The 24,359-nt window shown below is 36.9% G+C and overlaps 1 protein-coding gene across 1 annotated transcript in view; it reads left to right on the plus strand.

Annotated features, from left to right (window-relative positions):
• The window catches only part of ttc39c (tetratricopeptide repeat domain 39C), a 35,958-nt gene extending 12,142 nt beyond the window's left edge, over window positions 1-23,816 (plus strand). Inside the window, exons 3-14 of the mRNA XM_066719556.1 lie at window positions 12,842-12,970; window positions 13,273-13,384; window positions 13,723-14,077; window positions 15,528-15,696; window positions 15,968-16,061; window positions 16,406-16,513; window positions 17,119-17,228; window positions 17,712-17,835; window positions 18,461-18,558; window positions 18,727-18,831; window positions 20,028-20,066; window positions 20,326-23,816. Of these exons, the coding sequence (XP_066575653.1) occupies window positions 12,842-12,970; window positions 13,273-13,384; window positions 13,723-14,077; window positions 15,528-15,696; window positions 15,968-16,061; window positions 16,406-16,513; window positions 17,119-17,228; window positions 17,712-17,835; window positions 18,461-18,558; window positions 18,727-18,831; window positions 20,028-20,066; window positions 20,326-20,415 (1,533 nt within the window). The 3' untranslated portion in view covers window positions 20,416-23,816. The remainder of the gene's footprint in view (window positions 1-12,841; window positions 12,971-13,272; window positions 13,385-13,722; window positions 14,078-15,527; window positions 15,697-15,967; window positions 16,062-16,405; window positions 16,514-17,118; window positions 17,229-17,711; window positions 17,836-18,460; window positions 18,559-18,726; window positions 18,832-20,027; window positions 20,067-20,325) is intronic.
• The last annotated feature ends 543 nt before the right edge of the window (window positions 23,817-24,359 follow it).

Raw genomic sequence — 24,359 nt, forward strand, 5'->3', positions numbered from 1 at the left:
TGGTCTTAAACAACCTTCTGTTGTTTTGGGTTAAATGAAGAGAAAGGACAACTGACAGTGGAAAAGGCACAGTGTACCCCATCCTGGATCAGCAGAGTTAGGCTACCCCCACATGTCCAGTGTTTTCTCCTTGATGTTCCACTGTGATTTCCATACTTTAAAAAACAACAATATGCCGTGGAAAAATAAACCAAAATGATTTCCCTATTTACGTAGGTCTATGTTTTTTGCAGGCTAGAAATAGGTCACTGTCACTGCATCTCACATCAGCGGGGACATTTAATGAAGCGAATGTTAACATCCCTTAGACAAGGAATTGCTCTGCTGTTATTTGCATCCTTTTGTGTCCATGTTGAGTCAGGACATAAATAGTCCCTCATTGGCTTGTTCTGCACAGACCAGTGGAGAATGTGTGGAGAATATCGGGATCTCTTTGGCCACAGCCTGCTTCACCGAACCTGTCTCCCTTCCACAAGCCCCTTATTTACCGTTTCCCCTTTAACTTCTCCAGATGTTTTCAAGAAAATAGAAAGTATTAAGTGTGAATTATGAAATCATAAAATCATGGTAGTTCTCTGTTTGATGGTGTAACACGTTGTTCCTAATTTATGAGAGTAACAAACCCTAATCTCAAATTAGAAAAATAGCAAGAGCTTTCATTAACTGAAGTGCTTTTTATAATCAACATTAAGCTAAGCTCACACATTTTTGCTGGTCATTTACATATGGTACATTACGCTTCGTTCTGTTCCTTTTCAGGGGTATACAGGCTAAGTGCTTGTGCATGCTGAATTTGAATGCCATACTTCATTTGTACTTGTCTCTCCTTATGTAGGCGTTGCAGAGCCAATTTACTAATTTATTTTAATAATTCTGTATATTTCTTCTGCTGGGGAATAGCTGCTTCCTTATGAATAGAAAAATAAAAATGGTATTAATAAATGATTACAGTCTTCTTAACATATCCCCATTCGGTGCAAATAGGTAGCTCATTGTCAGTTAATACCAGGAGCACCTTGCCTGTTTCCTCCAATTAAGGATAGTTTGATCCTGATGGTATACCTTTCAGATGGTGTTAGTTTTACTTGCACTGATGAAAACACTGGGATCGTACAGTCACCAAAATATCTGTATAAAATGTTCTGAGGTATCTTTTCAATATGTTAAAAATGTCTCTGGGAGATTTTTGTTATCTTACCCTACATATTCTTAATGCATAATTAATTTACTAAAAGAACTTACAAAAGCCTGTTCTGCCTAATTAGCTTTTCCCCTGTTTTTAATATCAATTGTAAAACAAGTGTTTTGTCAAGTGTACAAGGTGACTGTACAGTTAAATTAGCTCCAGACTGCAGCTTTTGCAACAGATGTTTGATGCTTGATTTGTTGCCTACTTAATGTAACCATTGTAAAACTGACATTTTAATCAGATTCACTTTAAAATATGTATACATTAATGCATTTTATTTAAATAAGTAATATGTGTTATATAGAGAGAGAATCTGGAATTATTTTTCGACTATTATATCCACCAATAGAATATTAGTATTCAACCTAACTTGTCACTATGACCTTCAGACTAGCCCAACAGGGAGCAAAACGGCATACCACCATTCTCCACTATGTACACAGTCAAGCCACCCATTGCTTTTCCCGGCTCATGCTTTGAGGGCAGGCACTAAGGTATTCATGTCCAATTGACGCCTGACGCAGCTCTTACCGATAACACCATAGGCAAGTAGTTGGCCCTCACTAGTGTCAAGGGACCGCTGGTGTTCATCAGACTAAGGATTTCACTTCATCCCACCAAGCCCCGGAGGAACTTGACCACTTGTGAGCTGCTTCCTGGGAATTCCTGCTCACAGTCGTCTAGTAACAAAACCCGGTACGACACCAGCATTTTCCAGGCTAAAGATAAGTTCTCTACTCCCAGGTGGAGGCTTACACTGGACGTGTTTTGATTTTTATTCCCTCTCTGCAGGTTTAAAGCCTAAAATGATATTCATAATGTATATTGGCGATTTATACATATCTGTAAGCATCATATAGAATTTGTTAGTTTTTTCTTTTAGGGTTTCACAGCTGAAGGTTAGAATTCAAAATACTTTACAAACCTTTACTGTGCTTTGAGCTGAATCAGAGTTCGACAAAGTCTTAAAACATAAATCACTTAAGTAAGTATAGGCAAATTATAACTATTTATTAAACTTGATGAATAACATTGTTTCAGATGAAGGGTGTGAATATTTTTAATTACAACTGTATATATGATGACATTTCTTTCAGCCTTAGACTAGATTAAGCTTTTCAACAATGTCTGTCTTGTGAAGTGAGAAACTCGCTGTGTTACACAGAGCATTGCTCCGTTTCAATAAGACTTTGATCAATAGGAGTTGTTGATCCCATGCCAATAATGACGTTTGTATTTTTCCACCACTGCTGTATAAAAATATCACCACAAACTTCAAATATTTATCAGTTCAAAATACATATTGAAATAAGTGTCACAGTGCTTTTTTGCATGATAGAACTATATAAATAAGGAAATTAGAAATACAGGTATGTTCCTTTAACAACTTGCTCTTTAATAGCATATCAATGTTCATATCACGTTGTTAAATATATACAAGTTGCTGTAGAACATTGATTACGTCAGCTTTTTCAAACCCCATGGTTGCTTTCTATCCGTGTCTTTTTTTTAATTACTTTTCTTGTACTAAAAGAGTACCTGAAAATGAGTCAAATGTATATTAGGATACAGACAGTCACAGTTTTGTATCTTTACCAAGAATTTCTCAATCTCAGCTGTATCTATTGAACCTCTTCTGTGTACCTAAAATGTTTTTCAGTGTAACGCAGTTGTGGCTCTAATACTTTCAATTGTATAATGTATTTGTGCATGGTGTTTACTATTGAGAAATCTTGCTAATCATTAGTCTTTATGTAATAGCTTTTGTCAGAACAAAGTAGGCTTTGGGAGTCCAGGAATATTGCTAGGAGGATTGGTTAGAAACAATAAGCTACCTTCCGTGGGTGTTAAGTAATTAATTTCTGTGGTAAATTAATAAAGTAATAATATATGCTTGAAAATGAAACCAAAAATCACTAAGATAAGATTGATGGTATGAATGTTTAATGTTAATGCTAATGTTGTAAATGTTTTTTCTGTCTCATTAATCTGTAATAGTCTGGCATACTTCTGGACAAATTGTGAGCAACTCTTGTAAAATGTAGATGACAACTGTTCAGAAGTAGAACAGGTTTGCTTTAGTATGCTTATACTACAGTTTTGTTATGTTGTTATCATTTTCAGGTTTCCCTTGTATGTACCACCTTTGCCTTATAAAACTTAATTTGCAGAAGGTGGGAACATATTTGTACAATAATCTATTAACGTTTTATAAATAACACTGTGGTACAGCTTCCATTTACTTGTATGTCAAGGGAAACTAAACTGTATAAGACATTGCTAACAATGCATATGTCATCCCCCTAATCTGTATTTGCTTTGGATACATGTGTCTCCATACTATTTTTTAATGTATAGCTGCCTTTGGAAATATAATTACCAAACATGTACTTATATTGAATATGATGTCCAGCACATAAAAGTAGTCTGATCTGCATAACAACTAACAACCCAGAGCTGCAACATATACAATCATGCATTATTATATGCATGTTATTAAACACACAATGGTGATTCAGCTCTAAACTATGTTTCTCTTCTCTGTTTGCTTCAGTTACTTCAATTATTATACCATTTAATATAATATAGATGACTCATAACCCGTCTTTCTTGTCCATACTTCATACTTTTTTGCAGAAACTAGGCAGAAACTTTTGTATGCTAACTGCTCTATTTTTATTTTGATCAATTTACAATTTACAATTTAAATGTAATTCTCTTAAATGGTTCCTTTAAACATATCAATATAATAGCTTTACTTAGTTCTATGGATCCCCAAAGGATTTAACAACATTTTCCTGAAGTTTGCATTTTTAAGTCTGAACATGGTTGTCATTTTGGAGGCTATTTTAACTTGCTCTTCCTGAAAGTAACAGAAGTGCCATAGAACATGAACTTTTGACATTCTCGAGTAACTGCAGCAAAATTGAATCCATGAAACTAGTGCTTAAGCAACAATCAAGGTGTTTAAGTTGACACCTACACAGGTTTTAGCTGTCTGATTAACATGTGGAAAAGGGTAGAATTGGTAATGCTCATTTTGATTCTCATTTGTTAGTTTTTTTGTTTTTGTTTTTTTCCTCAGTAATAAATACATCAGCAATCTTATCTTTCAAATTAAGTCAAGGCGTTCCCTCTTATATAATGGCATTCCAGGGAATTGTTTTTCCCTCTGGTTTACTAAAGGAAGTCTCCGAGATTCACAAAATCAAATTTAAGATGGTTAATTGTTAGAGCTGTGCAGCTAAATGTCTTAAAGTCAGTTGTCTCAATAGACTTGCTGCTTTCTCTCAGACTGAAGTGTGTAATTTTATTATTTTTCGTATCAAAACTGTGTCTTGAAACCCTTTAGAACTGAAACTGTCTCTATGTATGTTTTCTGGTTTTGTTTCTTGAAATCCCTTATAAGAGAAAAGGGAAATGGAACTGACAATTGCAATTGCACTGAATATCCCTTTTATCTGATTGATCTGTGGCATGGTGGTCAGAATCTAGGACCTAAATCTTAATAAAGAGGAAATGAGACCTGACTCTTTTGAGAAGCTGAAAGTGTATTAAATATCCTGCCTGAATATGAGATGATGGTAGTATACCCTATTTTGGGTGTTGCTGATCAAAGACCTTTATATTTTGAGGATAATTACAATTATAAAAGGGTTGGATTTCAGCCTGCACTTCTATGATTGTATTATTTTGGTCATAGAGTAGAGTCCTGTCCGATATAATACGATTTGCCTGATACTGTGTAGTTCTTTGTGCTAAGATTATTTGTAATCTTAAACGGTGTGGTTTGGCAAAAAATATATAAAAACAAAAGACAAATCTAATGAAAATAGTCTTGCAACTTCCTTGTCAGTGCTAGGTTGTTAAACGTCCCTATGACATTGAGAGATCTATTCAAAGTTTTTGTTGGCTGGAAAGGTCAGGTGAGCATCTTTGTAATCTTTGTTCAGTGATTTAACGGATGCAGAAAGAGATTTATACATAAAATGTATTGGAATCCAAAGTTCCTTGGATAATGTAGTATTATGCAAAATGCTTTCTATAATAAATAGTTATTATTAATTTTAAAACTGCGTCACTCAATTATATACATTTATTGTCAGTGTATTCTTCTAATATATTAATTAGTGAAATCATTCTCTCAGGCCTATCCTGTCAAATGTAAAAAACATTTTTTTTTTTAAGTGAAGTCAGCCTCTTTCATTATTTGAGTTTTTGAATAAAAAATACACAAACGTGTATTTAGAGAATGTTCTGCAAGTGTGAAGATTTGGATGAAAGGAAATTAACTTAAAAGAAAACTTAAGTTAAAACTTGTGCTCTGTATCAGACACATTCTGTAACATATTTTTAATCTTACTTTCTGGCCTAATGGTTTATATTCTCCAAACTCGCCTCACTTTTGAGCCACATAGCGGATGTTTACTGAGATCATCAGTATTATAAATGTGGCTCCTGTAGAGTGTGCTTTAAGTAATTTGCATTGCTCTCAAGCTGACATAAGAGACAGTGCAAATGTATCACCTGGCCGCGATGCAATTTGTTTTTTACAACCTCCGTTTTTTTTTGCACTGCGCCTATCCGGTTAACACCCCTAAAGATCGACCCATCTATTTACCTGTTCACCCATCAACCTGTTTGCTACCATAAAAAATTGATGCTAATCGGCAGTTATTATTGAGTCAGATTCTCTGCAGAATCGTGAGAGAATAATAACTCGGACTGAGGTAACAAGTAGTAAGAAGACCATCAACCAGTCCCAGGTTAAAAAGTAATTGAGAAGATTGTAACTTTGTAACAGTTATTTAAAAATGACAGAGAGCAGTCCTACCACTTGAAAGCAGGATTTTGAAGTAATGAAGTAACACGGTAGCGGGAGGCAGCAGGGTATGGCACAGACTTCGGCCTCTGGCTGGCATCCTGATGCACCACAAAACCTGCCAGGGCTGCGGCTGTGGACAGCTTAACTTCTCAAACGCAAAGGGAGGAGTCGCACTACTGCTGCATCGGTGTTGAAGATTTTTTTGGCTACTGTTAATGCGTTTCTGTGCTACATTAACTAACCCTGGAGCAATACAACTGAGCGAGAGATTCTTAGTACTCTAAGGAACTGGTTCTCATCTGACGGAAGTTGTTGGTAAACTCCAAAGCAAGAAACCTATGTTTTTTTTTTTCTTTCTCTGTTTGTGTTTCTTCTTCTCAGCTACCTCAGTGAACCATTTAAATGTTGTGGACTTAAATATTGACAGAAGTAGAACTGCTATTAAAAGAGCTGTGCTTTTTTTGTTTGTTTGTTTTTCACTCAGAGGAATCTCAATATGATGTGTTGTGTGTAACTCTTATATAGTCCTTATCTCTGTAGGGATGCAGCAGTCTAAGCTGTGGAATAGTCTGAACAGTCACACTAGCTCCTCGAGGGCCTGCAGTAGGTCTCAGAGGAGGAAGCCGGTATGCTGGTGAAGTTCTCTGAGAAAAGCTAGAGATCTAAGATAGCCTCCTTGAGCTGTACAAGAGGGCTGATGGTTCTGCTTCCCAGGCAAGGAGGCTTTGCAGGATAAAGAACATATAGACGGGTTTAATTGCACATTCCCAATTATAGGTTCTTCCTCAAAGCCGTAGTGTACCACCTAAGGAATAGCAGGGTAGGTGCTTTCAGACTAGTTTTACTGCATTACCAGCCAATCCATCTTTGACTGTATTGTTATTAATTGAGATATACTCGCAGCCTCTCAACCGTTTGAGCTTATTGCTGGAACCATGTCTTTGGACCAGGGGAAAATATTCAACAGAATGTACCACCTGTATTTACAGAAAGTTCTTAAAGCCTTGGTCATATCGAAAACTATTTCTAACTTGCAGATACAGAGAAGACATTTTCAAAGGGATGTTGTATTCTCTGGTGATGGAGTTGCCCTTGTCAACACGTATAGGACAGCGTTTTCAGGGCTGGCTATTTCCCAGCATTCCAGTGAGCCTAAGAAACTGAGAGGGGTATCTTACAGTTACTTCAAAACAACTAAGATATGTCTCAGCTGCTGCAACACTCATATTCTACTGCTGACCTTGTAACTATTAAAGAGTTTATAGCCGAAACCGCAAGGCTCCGTACACGTCATTTCAGTTGATGAATAGATGAATAACTAGTCATGAATCCATTCTTAAGAAAATGGCCTGTTAACTGGGTATATATTTTTCATATGTAACCATCCTCTGAAACATTAAAAGTTGCTGAAATAGCATTATTTTTCATCAAAAACATATTGCCTGTGTGGTACAGCAGCTTTTACGGTGTTTCATTTAACATGGCACTTTTAACATCTCTCTATTTTTATGTGACCATGTTGAACATGATTACATGAAACATGAAAACATGAAAGAGGATCAGCTATAATTTTTTGCAGAGAGTATTAATGGATTAATGTGTGAAACATTTGATGGTGTACCTCACTTCAATAGTGGGGAAATAATCCTTTTTATAAGGTACTAAGGCACTAAGCGTATGAAGAATCTGGGAAATGGTGCTGAAAAATGCATCTGTTTAATCTGCTGTGGTCCCTGGAGCCTCTTAGGAATTGCTGTTTGTAATAGAGCAATGCATGGCACTGAGGGCACCTGACATGTCTGCAGTTTGTTCCATGATAATAGTCCTTTGTTATAACTAGCCAGCTGACCTATGCTAAAACTATCAAGACATAACAAGTTACTGACGTTAACAGAGATTATTTAATTGTGGAACTTCTCTGAAATTCAATTACTTCTTATGGTTCAATGAAAGGCCATCTAGTATACTATAGTATATATCATGAAACTGCTACAGAAAGATGTATGCTTGGAATAATCAGAAAAATAAATGTACAGATCTGAGAACAAACCAAAATATGTGACATGATTGACAGAGTGAAAATGTCATGGCACTGGGCCACACTGCAAGAAGAACAGATCAAAGGTGGACGATATTGAATGGTTCCCAAGAGTTTAAAACATACCAAGAAGACAACCACATAGAAGATGGGAAGATTAAATAAAGAACTTTCCAGGTGTGACATGAAAAAGGGAGGTAGATCTTTGGAAAAATCTTTGGGAGGCCTTCATCCAGCAGTGAATTGATATAGGCTGAAGGTGATGTGTACATATATATGTCTGTGTGTGTATATATATGTGTGTGTGTGTGTGTGTGTGTGTGTGTGTGTATATATATATATAATTATGGACACCTATAAGTGTAGAAAAGTCTGATTGTAATACATGATGTTTGTAAAAAGGCTTCCTGTTCGTGATATTAATGAGTATACAGTCAATGTGGGTGTTTTTCATTTTCTGCCATAAACCACTCATTATGTCCCTTTACATTTTTTTTAACTGTTTTTCTTTCCTGACAAGTGATCTTAATTGTATGTTCCAAACTATTAATAAGAATGTCAGACTGTTCAAAGCATTTGAAAAAAGTAGCATGTCAACGTCTCTTCCATGTTTGCTAATGAACAGCATGTGTTCTGGAGCCAGAATGATGCTAATTAAATTGTGCAATTAGCTTCATTTCCTGTGAATGGAAGGCTCCAACATAGCCAAAAAGTACATCTTCAGTAGTGAATTTGTCTGCTGGTGAAGGTGATTATTGTATCAAAGGGGGGGTACTGTTTTTATAAATGGAGTATGATATTGCACTGTATTTTTGCACTTTGTATTGCGCTTATATTTTGTAAGTCATTCTGGATAAGGGCGTCTGCCAAGAAATAAATAATAATATAGATTTTTTTTTTCTTCACTTTTGATTTATCTTCTGGAAATCTATACATAGAGACAGAAACTGAGAGACTGAGAAATATATATGTATATACACCGATCAGCCATAACATTATGACCACTGACAGGTGAAGTGAATAACACTGATAATCTTGTTATCATGGCACCTGTCAGTGGGTGGGATATATTAGGCAGCAAGTGAACATTTTGTCCTCAAAGTTGATGTGTTAGAAGCAGGAAAAATGGGCAAGCGTAAGGATCTGAGCGACTTTGACAAGGGCCAAATTGTGATGGCCAGACGACTGGGTCAGAGCATCTCCAAAACTGCAGCTCTTGTGGGGTGTTCCCGGTCTGCAGTGGTCAGTACCTATCAAAAGTGGTCCAAGGAAGGAAAAGCGGTGAACCGGCGACAGGGTCATGGGCGGCCAAGACTCACTGATGCACGTGGGGAGCGAAGGCTGTCCCGTGTGGTCTGATCCAACAGATGAGCTACTGTAGCTCAAATCGCTGAAAAACCTAATGCTGGTTCTGATAGAAAGGTGTCAGAACACACAGTGCATCGCAGTTTGTTGCGTATGGGGCTGCGTAGCCGCAGACCAGTCAGGGTGCCCATGCTGACCCCTGTCCGCTGACGAAAGCGCCTACAATGGGCACGTGAGCATCAGAACTGGACCACGGAGCAATGGAAGAAGGTGGCCTGGTCTGATGAATCATGAGTTCAAGGTGTTGACTTGGCCTCCAAATTCCCCAGATCTCAATCCAATCGAGCATCTGTGGGATGTGCTGAACAAACAAGTCTGATCCATGGAGGTCTCACCTCGCAACTTACAGGACTTAAAGGATCTGCTGCTAACGTCTTGGTGCCAGATACCACAGCACACCTTCAAAGGTCTAGTGGAGTCCATGCCTCGATGGCTCAGGGCTGTTTTGGCGGCGAAAGGGGGACCTACACAATATTAGGCAGGTGGTCATAATGTTATGGCTGATCGGTGTATATACACATGCATACATACATATATATACAGGACTTTGCAGATGTTTTAGGCAGGCAGAAATGCTGTACATAAGAACATAAGAAAGTTTACAAACGAGACGAGGCCATTCGACCCATCGTGCTTGTTTGGTGTCCATTAATATCTAAGTGATCCAAGGATCCTATCCAGTTTATTTTTAAATGTTCCCAAATTTTCAGCTTCTAACACATCGCTGTGGAGTTTGTTCCAGATTGTGACGCCTCTCTGTTTGAAGAAGTGTCTCCTGTTTTCCGTTTTGAATGCCTTGAAGCCCAATTTTAATTTGTGTCCCCGGGTGCGTGTGTCCCTGCTGATCTGGAAAAGCTCCTCTGGTTTGATGTGGTCGATGCCTTTCATGATTTTGAAGACTTGAATCAAGTCCCCATGTAGTCTCCTCTGTTCCAGGGTGAAAAGGTTCAGTTCCTCAGTCTCTCAGTAGGACATTCCCTTCAGACCTGGAATAAGTCTGGTTGCTCTCCTGTAAAGTAAGAATGCTATCAAAAATAGACATGTTAATAGAATATATTTATCTATGTTCATAGAATTTATATTTAAGTGAGTGAACAGAAGAAAAATCTACATCAAATCAATATTTGATGTGACCAACCTTTGCCTTCAGAACAGCAGGTAGGTTGGCCCAAACATCTTGGAGAACTAACCACAGTTCTTCTGTGGATTTAGGCAGCCTCAGTTGCTTCTCTCTCTCCATGTAATCCCAGACAGATTCAATGATGTTGAGATCAGGGCTCTGTGGGGGCCATACTTCCAGACTTCTAGACTTCAGGCAGTCATTGACTGCAAAGGATTTGCAACCAAGTATTGAAACTCACAGTTTAATTAATGATTATGTTAGTCTGTCCAATTACTTTTGAGCCCCTACAACTGGTGGGGCACATCTTGATATTCCTTTGTTTCCTTTAAAATCCATTGTGGTGGCGAACAGAGCCAAAATTAAGACAGTTGTGTCTCTGTCCAAATATTTATGGACCTAACTATATATATATACGCACACATACATAATATATATATTGTGTACAGAGAGTGAGAGATAAGGCATGCTGGTTTTGTATTTTCCCTGTCTGAAGATTCTTCATCAAACAAATTAAATTAGAATGTATGTTTGGTTTGCATGATTGTAATTCCCAACTGAAAAACTACATTTGGAAATTGAAACATGGTGGCTTCAATATTAAGAATTGAATCATGTGCAAATGCACAATATTTCAGTGAAATCAAAGCAATGTATTCAGTCATGTTTAGTGAATATAGATCATATAATAACCTATAGCTAATCTGAGATTTCATATTGATAGTGCCCAGTTTTCACATAATAGCAGATCATCAGAGCTAACCTGGACTTGAGAATGGCAATGTTTTAGAGCAAGTTGGTATGAATTAGCAAATTATAGATCTGCTGCTGGGTTTCTGCTCAGTAAAGTGAGGCCATTTAAAAAAGTGCTCATGGTGCTAGCTTAACAGAAGCAGTAAATGGCAATAGATTCTCGCAAGTGGTTTGTTCAATAAAAAAAGGGTTTTTATCACGCACTTGTCAGCAATTTGGGATCCTCATCGCTGTTTGCTAACACTGCCCTTTTTGTTGTCAATTATAAACCATTATACAGAAAGTGCTATGGTTTTGTTTATAATTTTTGGTATTGAAACGTAGTCATAAAATTTGTGTTCACTGGGAGTCTTTCAGATAAGATATCATAGATGAACAGTCTGAACACACAACACGAGAGGGAGCTCCCTTCTGTTCCCCAAAACACGAGGATAACAACTAATTTCCAAATACTGGCCATTTACTATGCATAAGTGTATGGCATCATTTTAATTTTGAATAAAATCTGCATCATGATTGTTAAACCTTTGTGTTCCTACGGTGACTAATTAACCTGCACACATTTCACTTTTACAATATTGTATGCCTTTGCAACACTGACTGCATAATTGGTTCCAGCTGTTTGCACATAAAATGTGTACTCTTGAAGTAGTAAGTTACAAGCAAACTATAAATGTCAGTGCAAGATGTTTTACAGACATGAAAGCACAGAAGAAAAGAACAGACCTGTATATCAAAAGCCAACAAATGCTTCTTTATCATTAAAGGCAATAATGAGATTGGCCTATGTTTCCTGTTGTCATTATCAACACATTCGAAAAAAAGCCTGTATTGCTATCTGAACTGGTTAACTTGAAAGACGTATAATCTTCCTGTTATAATACAGTGTTTGCTGAGCGTAAACATACACTAGATTACAATTAGGATTGTATTTAATTTTTGGCAAAGTTTTCATAGTAAATATGATTATAAAAAACTAAACAATCGTAAGGGTAAGCTCCTTGGATGCTTCCATTGCCCTGAAACAGATTCAGTCTTGAAAATCTTTGTTTCCTGTGTCACCTGTGCAACATTGTGTGCTCAATGGTCACAATTCTAAGTGTATAAATACTCAAAAACTACAATCAATGACTGATGCAGTAAGTGAGTCAGTGGGTGCCAGAACAGAATGTCTGATAGGTCACTAATTTCTCTTTCTGACTTCAAATGATCTGAGGCCAGAATAATTGCAGGCAAATTATATGCTGTAGGAAAGAACTACCCATAATATGAATGTGATGGGAAGAGGGTGGAATGGCATTTTAAAGAGTCACATGATCAATTTGAGATTAGTTTTTAGGTCAGCAGAAAGAGAAGTGGGTTTCCTTGTATCAGTGGATCACTGGAACACAATTAGCTGAAAATGGCATCTTTTCTGCTTACTGGACTAGTATAAATTGTGTAGATGCCCGTGCAAGTCTGTAAACTCTACGGGTTCCATTTCAATGCTAAATTGTGATGATATCATGTCTGCTATGCTGAGAGTGCTTTTTTGGGTGTCTGCTTTTGAAGAATGCCATGATGACGTTTGAGGAGGAAAAGATGCAGATGGCCTGTGAGGACCTGAAGACGACAGAGAAGCTGTGTGAGAGTGATGACGCCGGGGTCATCGAGACCATCAAAAACAAGATCAAGAAGAATGTGAGTGGACATTCCCTTGATAATACTCAGAGCGATGTAGTGATTCATAATTGGGAACAAACTCGAGCTGTAACAGAGGCTGGTAAAGGAGTGTGTTCTTTTCTAAACCAAAGCACTAATTAAACACTGAAAATATGCCTTTGTACTTTTGTGGAGATTATGTGGATTAGTTTATGTGATGGATTAATGTGCCCGGCCAGCTCAAGCAGGGTGGAATAAACCCGCTGCATTACCAATGGGGATCAGAGTTCGTGTCCTTGTGTTGAGACTGTTCCCAGAGCTCCCTGTCTCTGCTGTTTCAGGTTGACCAGAAGTCGGCTCCCTCGGTGGTGGATCGCCTTCAGAGACAGATTATAGTAGCAGACTGTCAGGTCTATCTGGCTGTGCTGGCCTTTGTTAAACAGGAGCTATCAGGTGTGATGGATGTTTTCTTTGCTGCGTGAAAATTACATTATTGATATAAATGTCTGTACTATTTTGAAGTATCTAATAGTGTGCAACACATCGCACCATTCCATGTGTCTTTATTTTTTATGTGCCACTTCAGAAATAGCAGGGATTCACCTCATTATGTTAGACTATCATGCACTAATCATTATTACACAAATATGTCAGGTTGTCCATGCTGTATGGCTTTCAAGAGAATCTTTTAACATCATTAAGGATTGCTGATTTCATCCAAACTTTAATTAATCCTGTGGTATTATTTCCTTGTTTTCATGAGGATGTATTTATTGATCTGTCATCCCTAGCTTACATTAAAGGGGGCTGGATCCTTCGAAAGGCCTGGAAAATCTACAATAAATGCTACAGTGACATCAGTGTGCTCCAGGAGTCGTGTCAGAAGAAGGCCTCTCAGGAATCGCTGCCGTCTGATCGGGCCAATGACAACACCGTGCCCAGGGAGGGGGTGTCGGCGGAGTCTCTGAGTCGGCTGAAGGGCTCAGTGAGCTTTGGATATGGGCTCTTCCACCTGTGTATTTCTATGGTTCCTCCTCACTTGCTAAAGATCATCAACCTGTTGGGCTTCCCCGGGGACCGGCTGCAGGGTCTGTCTTCTCTCACATATGCGAGTGAAAGTAAGGACATGAAGGCCCCTCTTGCTACGTGAGTAGGTGTATTGCATTGCTCAGGGGAACAGACTTCTGACATACTGTTCTGTGATTGACTTGATTCACTGCAGGGAATATGTTTATGTATATAGACACACACACACACACACACACACACTATAGAATGTGTAGTAAATATAATCTGTATAATCTTCCCTCATATCTTTTCTCACTGCTCTTTATGAATGCCTGATGTGTTCTCTTGCTACTCACATGCATGCACACACGAGTTGAGCACAAGATCCAGCTTTCGCTTGATCCCCGACTCTTTTTCTTTTAAATTCTCCATTTGAAGTGGTGCTGCGAAAGGGATGTTTGATCAAATAAACGGATCAGATAATTGGCATTTATTTGTGAAAGTCTATGAACTGAGAGATTTCCTCATCCAGTTGAACATATTGATGTGCAACTTGAAAGAGAAAAAATAACTCCAAAGCCAACACATGTTCTTTGTAAATACATAATTTTCATATTTGTTCAGCATGATATCATGTAATGCTAGTAATAATATTTCAAGTGCTAGTGTGCAATTCAATTTGATGGTGGGATCTTTTGCATTTCACAGACAAATTATATTATTTTACACTTTTGTAAATCTATAAGAAAATACATTAAGATCATGAGTACCATTTTGAAGGATGCAGTTTAGAATTTGAATAAGTTATAGTATACAGTAAATATACAGCTTCTGAATTTCCACATATATTTGGGTACCTTTTTCATAGCACTTTTTCCAAAGTGTAAGATGGGCACAAAATCATTGAAACAATGTAAGTCATCATTTAACTTGTAATGAAGTCACACCAATATACTCTCCTCTACACCTCACAATATTGAATGGTGTGCAAGTGGCACATCTTGAATGTATTCTCTTCCAGTATATTATCCTTACAACTTTAGCACCACAGTAATGGTGAGAGCTGCAATGTCTCGACTGTGCAAATCCCTGATTGTGTTTGCATCCGTGCAAATTCGTTTTTCTCGCAGCTTCTCTTCAGAGCAAGTTCAGTCAGGTTCTATATCTCTCACTGAACCACAAAATGTCCAGTGCATTTATCCAATCCACCTGCATCACAAACAAAATCACTTTCAAATAATAAAAGTGCTTAATAAGTTCCACTTGATCCAAGTAGCACAACCTTTGTGTTTTAATTTTTTCTAACATTGCTAGTAAAAACAATCTTCTCTGAGAAAATACCTGCTAGATTGCACCTGAGAAATGCAAATAGCTAGGTAGGAGCCATGATTGAGAGAATCAGCAAATCTAGTTTCATATTTGAAATAATACAGAACTTAAGCAAACAACATTGACTTCCTTTCTTTTTGGCTGTCTTGGATAACCCCACTGAAATAATAACACACTGCAGATTTCAGTTTCCTGCTCACAATGTTGCCGTGCTGTGTAGTGGCTTCTAAGCAGTGTGTCCTGTGTCTTCCCCCCTCAGGTTAGCGTTACTTTGGTACCACACGGTGGTTCGGCCCTTTTTCGCTCTCGATGGGACTGATACACAGGCGGGGCTGATGGAAGCGAAGGCTATCCTTCAGAAGAAGGAAGCGGTGTATCCAAACTCCTCACTGTTCATGTTTTTCAAAGGCAGGGTTCAGAGGTTAGAGGTATGTTAAAGGGTTCAGTTTTTATAGCATTCACCTGAAGTAATTATGGATTATTTCCAGCAATTTAATTTAATTAATTTATATAAACTGAAAATGTAAGAATTGTATTATGAGGGCAGGTGGCTCATATGTGTTTTTGTTTGTTTTTTGGATGGTTCCTTTAATTTTATTAGTTCGGGGAACTGTGCAGTTTTGATGGTAGCCTGAAGTTAAAGGCTTACCGTTTTCAGTCGCAGGAGGGAGACTCAAAGTTATTTTTTTCATCCCCCAGTGCCAGATTAATAGTGCCTTGACTTCATTCCACGATGCATTGGAGCTTGCAACAGATCAAAGAGAAATTCAGCATGTGTGTCTGTATGAAATTGGTAAGTGATTTCTTTAAGGATGTGACATACTTCTACACTGAGTAGAATCGAACATAATACATTTCCTCACATTTGCAGCACAGTCATGTGTATCAACATGCACTGATGGTGGAGGAATTTTAAAGAAGCATAGACTATAGATAGACACGGATACGGTTTCTGGATATTTATCTCAGTGGCCTGTTCTGCAGTTACTGGGTCTGGAGTTATTTTGATTTTATAGGGGAATATTTTGAGATAGTTCCACTTTCAAACAATATAGTGGATATTACAGGCGTTACAGGTCTTGCAATTATCTGTTGCAGTCATGCAGTAATGATATACACAAATATGTTTTATTTCAGGGTGGTGCAGCATGATTGAGATGAACTTTAAAGACGCATACAAGTCCTTCGAGCGGCTGAAGAATGAGTCACGGTGGTCTCAGTGCTATTATGCTTATCTGACTGGAGGTTTGTTTGACATTTTTGCAGAGATAAGTTACCATGAAAATGTTTGACATTTCCCAATAATCTATATAACAAAGGTAACACGTCTGTGTACTATTTACTGGCACAGTCAGATCATAACAGTTCTTCTATATGTATAGAGTTGCTCTTTGCTGTATAGGACTATAATATACTATGAGATCAAACTTTGTGTCTTTTGATTTTATATGCAGTTTCTTCAGGTTAATAAAATCCATCTTAAGTCTCCTTAAAATTATGTCCTAATTCTATGTATACAGTTTTTGCAGTAGTAAGTTAAAAACAGAACTCTGTGTCAGTTTTTCCCTGTATGTAACTAAACACCTGTCTTTATGTTAATTCTCCTTAGCAGACTTTGACCAGAGAAACAGTATCTCATTACCTTCATTATGTTTCCTCACACTGTGCTACAAGTTTACGAGCAGAAATAATTTGCATATTATTAATCAGGAGTATCTCATCCTAACAACACATTATGAATGAAAGATATTCATATGTACAGTTCTTTGTTACATTCTCATTGCAGCAGCATGTAGCACCTTGATAAATGTATATATTTTTAATTAGTTTGTATGGTTTGTTTTATAAAGTGTGCCAGGGAGCAACAGGTGATCTTGAAGGTGCAAAGACTGTCTTCAAAGATGTTCAGAAGCTCTTCAAAAGGAAGAACAATCAGATTGAGCAGTTCTCTTTGAAGAAGGTAGGCTTATTTTAGCATTAGTTTAGGCTACCCTTTATATACCTTCAAATATAAGAATATAAAAACAGGAGATGAGACTTGCCTACCACACCCTGGAGTAACAAAAAATTGGTGATGTATTGATGATTTATGAGCCTGATTTTAGCTCCTCTATGTCTTTTGACAACATTTAGCCCTGGTCTTAGAAGACAATGCTGTATATGTATTTTATTCTCTTTTAGACAAATTCATCATTTATAATAAGTTCGCTATTTTAGCTTGGTAATTAAAAAGGACTGGGTGTGTTTGATTTCTTAAAAATCTCCAGACATACGCAGTTGAAAAAAGCAAATGAGAACAAAAATAAAATAATCTGAATGCACTTCAGCACTGTGACCCCTAGATGGCCTGCTTGTTTTAGGTTAATACACATTCCACTGATTCTTTCTTTTCCTATTCTCAATGTGTTTGCTTTCACTCTACTGCCTCTGTATCTGTATGCAGGCTGAGAGGCTGAGGAAAATGTCTCCCACTAAGGAGCTGTGTATTCTGGCTGCCATAGAAGTGCTCTACCTGTGGAAAGCTCTGCCCAACTGTTCATCTTCCAAACTGCAGAATATGAGCCAAGGTGAAATGCACAGTGCACCTCCGAACCCACGTCTTACCATTAAACTGCACATTGACCTTCTGAAATACCCCTTAACACTGCTATTACCATTCAGATTATATATATAATTGAAAATAATATTACAAAAATGTGCTACTCCATTGTATTAATAAGGCAAAGCATAAGGACTTATAGTGCATATAAGATAACCCTCCAAATGATAGAATATGATTATAATACTAATAACAATTCGTGAAAATTAAATGAATACACTGTCACATACTAATGTGCTTTAACATTGTTCGGACTCTAACACTGTGTAATCCATGCCCTCTTAATCGGCATCGGCACCAAGGGTATAAAGTTTAAGTTTTCATTTCATGGATTTCAATTAGTTCAGATTAATTTTGTACAAGAAGGAAGGAGACTCCAAGTTATTGTCGTGCGGAAAGCATCATGGTTTTTATTCTGAATTCTCAGAGCACAGAAATGGCATTACTCCCACTGCAGGAGTAATTCTGTTAGGTTGCCAAAACAACAGAAACAACCACAACAATGCCTGCAGTGCTGCTGAATATTGGAGATGTGCATAACCTGTGCTTCATATGTTCCACTCATTTCCGCATGTCTTTGTGTTTCTCTTTAGCTTTGCAGGAAGTGAATGACTCATCATACATGGGTTTAAAAAACCTTCTCCTGGGTGCCATTCATAAGTGTTTAGGCAACATAAAAGATGCCATTCAGGTGAGCTTGATGGAGGTATTTAAGTAGAACATTGCAACCGATATATAGCAAGCTATATTCTCCAACAGTGACAATTATCTTAGTAAAAATCAACTGCTGTTACATACTGTAGAGCAAAACCATGTTCAATGTGTGTTCTGTGTTTCTGATGTCATTTCTGTGCTGTAGTCTTTCCAGTTGGCTGCAAGGGATGAACTGGGCCGTCAGAACAACTCCTATGTTCAGCCGTACTCGTGCTACGAACTGGGCTGCATTCTTCTAGATAATCCTGAGGTAAGAACAGATGTGCTCTTTGACTGATTAAAGAGTAGATACTTTCTGATTAATTTCTACATGTTCAGCTTGTTTTGCATCATGATACAAACATGCTTGTGGTGTTGAGGCTCAATGCAGCTTGCGTCTTGCTACCTGCCTACGACTTGGTAACTGGCAGTAAACCTTGTAACAATATTCATCATTGTAAATAGTTTTCAATAATAGGATAGATTACATTTAGTTCAGACAAATAATTTAGTTGCTATATTTATGTTTTCATTCATCATTTATTTAATTTCACAGTCCTTAAAATTATAATGTTCATGCTAACTCAAGGAACTCATCCTTAGAGAAGAATGACAGTGACGTGTACTGTTATTTGAATATTCTTTGACTGTTCTTGGAGATTTGAATACTTCATATAAAGTGCCAAACAAATCAATTTTATCTCTGTTCCTCGACTTTCCCAAGCGTTAAAATGTAAAGGATGACTGCGCTGGTATAAAGACCTGTTCAGTCTTGTAAATTTAGCTCTATGGATCTTGGTCTTTCATATTTAATTAAATCGTATCCACTATCAAGCTGAATGCATTTAAGTGAATATTCATGCCTGCAGAAGACCTTTTCATGTGAAATGTTTTTATGTTTTGAAAAGAGGAACTACTACTAAATATTAACAAATGAGTACATATTGTAATAGAAGAGTCCAAATAATAGAGAGAGAGGAATTTATTATGAGCGGCCGCACGGAAGAAGTGTTCAAGAGGCGATCTCAAGAACAGTCTTAGAGAAGTTACAAACCACAGGCACTTTTATGCAGAACAGACAGGAGAGAGAGATAACGGGACCCACATGTCTGTCCCATGATGAGTAGTAATTCGGTTTCTGCCTGTCAACTGCTCAGGAAGACCCATATATAGTCCAGCCGGGGAGAATTAAGGCATATGTAATGTTTAATATAAGGGGGGGCTTGTCCGATGTATCAAGCCCAAATCCCTGGGGAAACCTGGTTCTTATCAGACCCTGTTCTTCTAGGTATCCATAGCACAGTTAGACCGTGAGACAGCGACCTTGTTTACACAGACACACAGGGAAAGAAATGCAGTTCTTCAGAAATGACTCGAATTGTAATCGGTATTGTAAACAAGAAGCTGCAGGTGCCTTTCTATATGACTTTATATTCTGATATCGATGGATTTTGTTTTTGTTTTCAGACTACTGGTAAAGGCAGAACATTGCTCCTGCAGGCCAAGGTAATGTCAATACAGTGTGTCTGTGAATTTCCCTTCTCAAAGATGACAAAGAAGGCAACATGGCATTGCAGTAGTATTAATCATTTGGAGAGGTTTGGATTGACACAGGGCATCCCAGTGATCTTGACATTAAGAGACACAGGCAGTGGATTCTGGTGGAGAGTGGAAAAATATACAACCTACTCGTTAGTACAGACAGGCATTCCTTTGCCAGAACAGAAGTGTCATTCTAAAGCTCTTGTTTTTTTTTCTCACACAGGAGGAATTTGCTGGCTATGATTTTGAAAACAGACTGCATGTCCGGATTCATGCCGCACTAGCATCACTGAAAGAAGTTGTTCCACAATGACCCCTGAGTTGAAAAGCACTCCAATTCTGCACTTTATGTTGTGCGCAACACCTAGTGGATATGGGGAGCCTGGCTTTATTTATAAAAGCCACTGGTACAGATTTCTGAGACTTTTTTTCTTTGGTGTTGTACTTTTATCAATAAGAGCATCACACTACTAAGTTATTTAACCCTTTGTAATTGTAATCCCACAGTAGAGTATAAAGTGCCCTTGTCCCTTTAGGTGTAGTTGGTCAATCACTCTGTTTCCCAGTCTGTAGACTTGAATAATTATTGCATTTGGAATAATGAAAAACACACAGCTAATCTGAATTTAGATGTATGCTTCTGCAGATTTATTGGTTGTTCCTTTTGGAGTTAAATACATCTGCACTGAATATTAAAAAAACAATGAAAGAAAATACAAAGTATGAGTTTATTTATCAATCCATTAAATTGATCTGAGCTAGCGAGGAAAAACATTTTGGAAGACATTAATGTTGCTAATTTTCTTTAGCACATTTTTTTTGTTTTCTTTTTCACATTTGAAATTCCATGCATAACAGTCAGCAATTTTAATTAAACTAATCAACGTCTGTCTAATGATATGGCTTTCAACACAGAACAACATCTACACTTGTGGCAAGGATGTAAATATATTTTAGTTAATATTACTGTGTTCCTAATATTTTGCAAACTCTGAAAGAAACAACAATAAAAGACACAATTACCTTTCTTATTGCGGTGAAGCCACTGTTGTACTTTACATTTATTTACATTGTACCACAACATTCTAGAATTTACCCTTAAAACACTGGAATACTTATCTGCATATTTTCAAAATATTTAAATACCTCAGTTTACTTAATCTAGTGCAATATACATATAATATCTCACTATATCTCAATATATATCTATATATATATATATATATATATACACACACACACACAGCTCTGGAAAAAATTAATGTATGTTTGTGTACATTTGAGATATATATATATATATATATATATATATATATATATGAATCGTTCACAGAAGTACAAGGCCCCTCCATTTTTGGAAAATCATATTGAAATGCATGAAAGTACTTATTTTTATTTAAATGTTTTAACTAGTTCCAGTATTTTTCCATTCCTCAATCAGTTTCGTTAGTTTCTCTGCCTTTGAATTTTGTTTAAATTAGGAGACTGCAATTTGCACTGGGTCACTTGGTTTCTTGCAAATCAGTGCCTGCTAGCATGTAGCATATAGCGTTGACAGTTTTAATCTTGGAATAGAACTTTAAGAGTTTATTATTGTTATTGTTATAGTTTTTTATTATTTTTATTATTGCTTTTATGCGGCTGCTTTGCTAGTCTGATTCCTTTGCCCAAGGTGATTCTCAACAAGCATTGCATTGTAATATAATAGAAACATCATGCAAAATGAACATATTATAGAACAATGTACCAGAATATTATAATACAATACAAAGATTCAGAGAAACAGAATACTGTACCCAATACAGCAATATAGTAAATATAGAATTAGGAACTAATTGATTTAAAAAAATTTCAACATAGTAAATTGTGCCATTTAGCACTCACACAAAAAACATTTGTCAGCTTTTGCTGGTTACTTTTACCCACACATCATCATAGTTTAGGCAGTGGAATCACAGTGCAAATGCCTCCCCAAGGATTTGCAGTAATCTTCAGCAAGAAAAAAATTGTCATGTTAAATAACTGTAATCGTTGCAGTTTGGCAGTATCTTAATTCTCATAGTTCCATCTTTTATTCCCCTTTTGTAGATACTAAAATAACTACGTTTTTTTCTTGCTCTACAGCCATTAAATGCACCTTAATTTAATTTCTTCAAATTCACAGTCAGTTCCAGACGCTTCCAGGAACTTACTAGAGAGCACTGTACATGCTTAATGCAGTCTCTTATGGAGAGACATTTCAACACCTGTCTTCAAAGGGGATTATAGGCATTATTTGTTTGTATGGAATTTGATCCAGTTGAAATTCAGTTACTATATCCCAAAATCAAATTTCTATCCATGTTAATATTTACAGGGTGCCTCAGATTTCTGTCCAAAACAGCATATACATGTGCATAAATACATATATACATGTGTATGTGTACATTCTCTCGCACATACACACAAAAACAAATAAACAAATATATATTTAAATGTTTACTATAATTTTAAGCAGGGGATTTGTTTTGTTTATAAAAATGTATATGTAGTTGAGTATTTATTAGAATATTTTCCTGGAAGAAAAATAATGTTTTTATCGGTTCCTTTTGGGTTTCTAGAATATCAAAGCATATGTAAAAATTGCATGCAAATTATCAAAGTAATCTATGAAGCTTGACTATAATTACAGTATATCCTGAATACATTCAAACTGCTTTTCTTTTTTAATAACAATGTTTGAAAATACATTTATTTTATTTTCTGGGGATTTTATTTTTGTTAATGGCAGATTAGGCTTTAACATCAGATCATACTGGTGATGAGTGCAGTACGATATATATTTATACATTACAGTGCAAACGTTTGGAAACAACAAATCATGTACCGACTGGTGGTAAGCACAATGTTATGTACTCTTCTTAATTGCAATGTCTGTATCACTAATGTCTGTGTCCCTTAACAGATTATGTGTTTACTACAGACATTGATGAAGAAGTTGTCTCTTAAGTGGAATAAGAGCCTAATGTATCCCGTCAGAAAGCAGTACAGCTGTGGAGCATGTGCTGTACATGTTGGCTGGTAAAACAACTTGGGATACTTGCATACACATTAAATATATCATATATTGTGCTCACTGCCAGTTCCTCTGTACATTGTTTAGTATGTATGTATATATGAACAGGGTAGGGTGTTTTGTACTCTTAATTTGTACTCTGAGGTATGATCACAAAGCAATAAATGGGAGTACAGCATTTTTTGAGTATTGTTTAATAAAGAATGACGTATTCTGAGGGACTGTAGTTAGTATTTCTGTAATGGTGAAGTAAGTGCACAGTTTTATTTATTGCCAAATAGTGATGATCATTATGGTGGTTTTACTAGACAATCTTTGAATATTCCTCAAGCTCCCAACAAGCCCTTTTAAATCTAATTGTAAAGTAGAAAAGTTGTGCCGCAATGTAAGTGCTTTGAATATTCTTTATAAAATGACTGTTACATTGTCAGTATGTAGCTATAAAACAAGGTCTTACAGAATCTTGTTTATTAGAAATATATGTATGTTTTCAGTTTGGTTATACCTTGCGGTATACTGTAAATTGAGGGGAGAGGGGTCAAATAATAATGATTGACACAGTTTTTGCAGGAACTGGTTTTCCTGTGTCAATTCAGGTTTTCTTCTTGGAATTCAGCAAGTTGTAATAAAATTAATATTTTGTGTTGAAAGACCTGCAATATGTGTCTAATGTGGTTATTTATATTGAAGCATATGATGCTTTCAGAAGCCATGAGGCAGAGAACATCTAAACTGTTCTTTTATTCTAGAGGTCCCCAAATGTTTTGTCTGGTGCCTCCCTTACACATTTGGGTCAAAGCTCGCAACAAAACTGGACCTGTGCTAGACTCCCTTCCCTTTCCAGTGTCAAAGAAACATGGCAAGCTGCTCTCCTTTTATAGGCACCTTTTATACCAGTGGTCTTGGCAAATGTGGAAATATATTGTAACATTTTTAGTTTTTATGCTGTGTTGACTCACCAGGACAAAATAAATAATGAGAACTGGTTGATTCTCAGTACAAACTGCTTTTTGACGGAGCATGTTCTGTGGATGTAACCTTTTGAAATGGTAACTGTAGGGCCAAACTTGTACTTTATTGTTTGTTAGAGTCTACTTCTACTAAGTAACCTATTAGGTGCCAGGTTTTTTAAATATGCATTTTCATGGGCAAAAATAGGGTCTGAAGGAGTTAAGTGTGTGATAGCAGCGATCCTGTACACT

This window comes from Amia ocellicauda, chromosome 2 (assembly GCF_036373705.1).
Source record: "Amia ocellicauda isolate fAmiCal2 chromosome 2, fAmiCal2.hap1, whole genome shotgun sequence".
In the NCBI taxonomy this organism is placed as follows: Eukaryota; Metazoa; Chordata; class Actinopteri; order Amiiformes; family Amiidae; genus Amia; species Amia ocellicauda.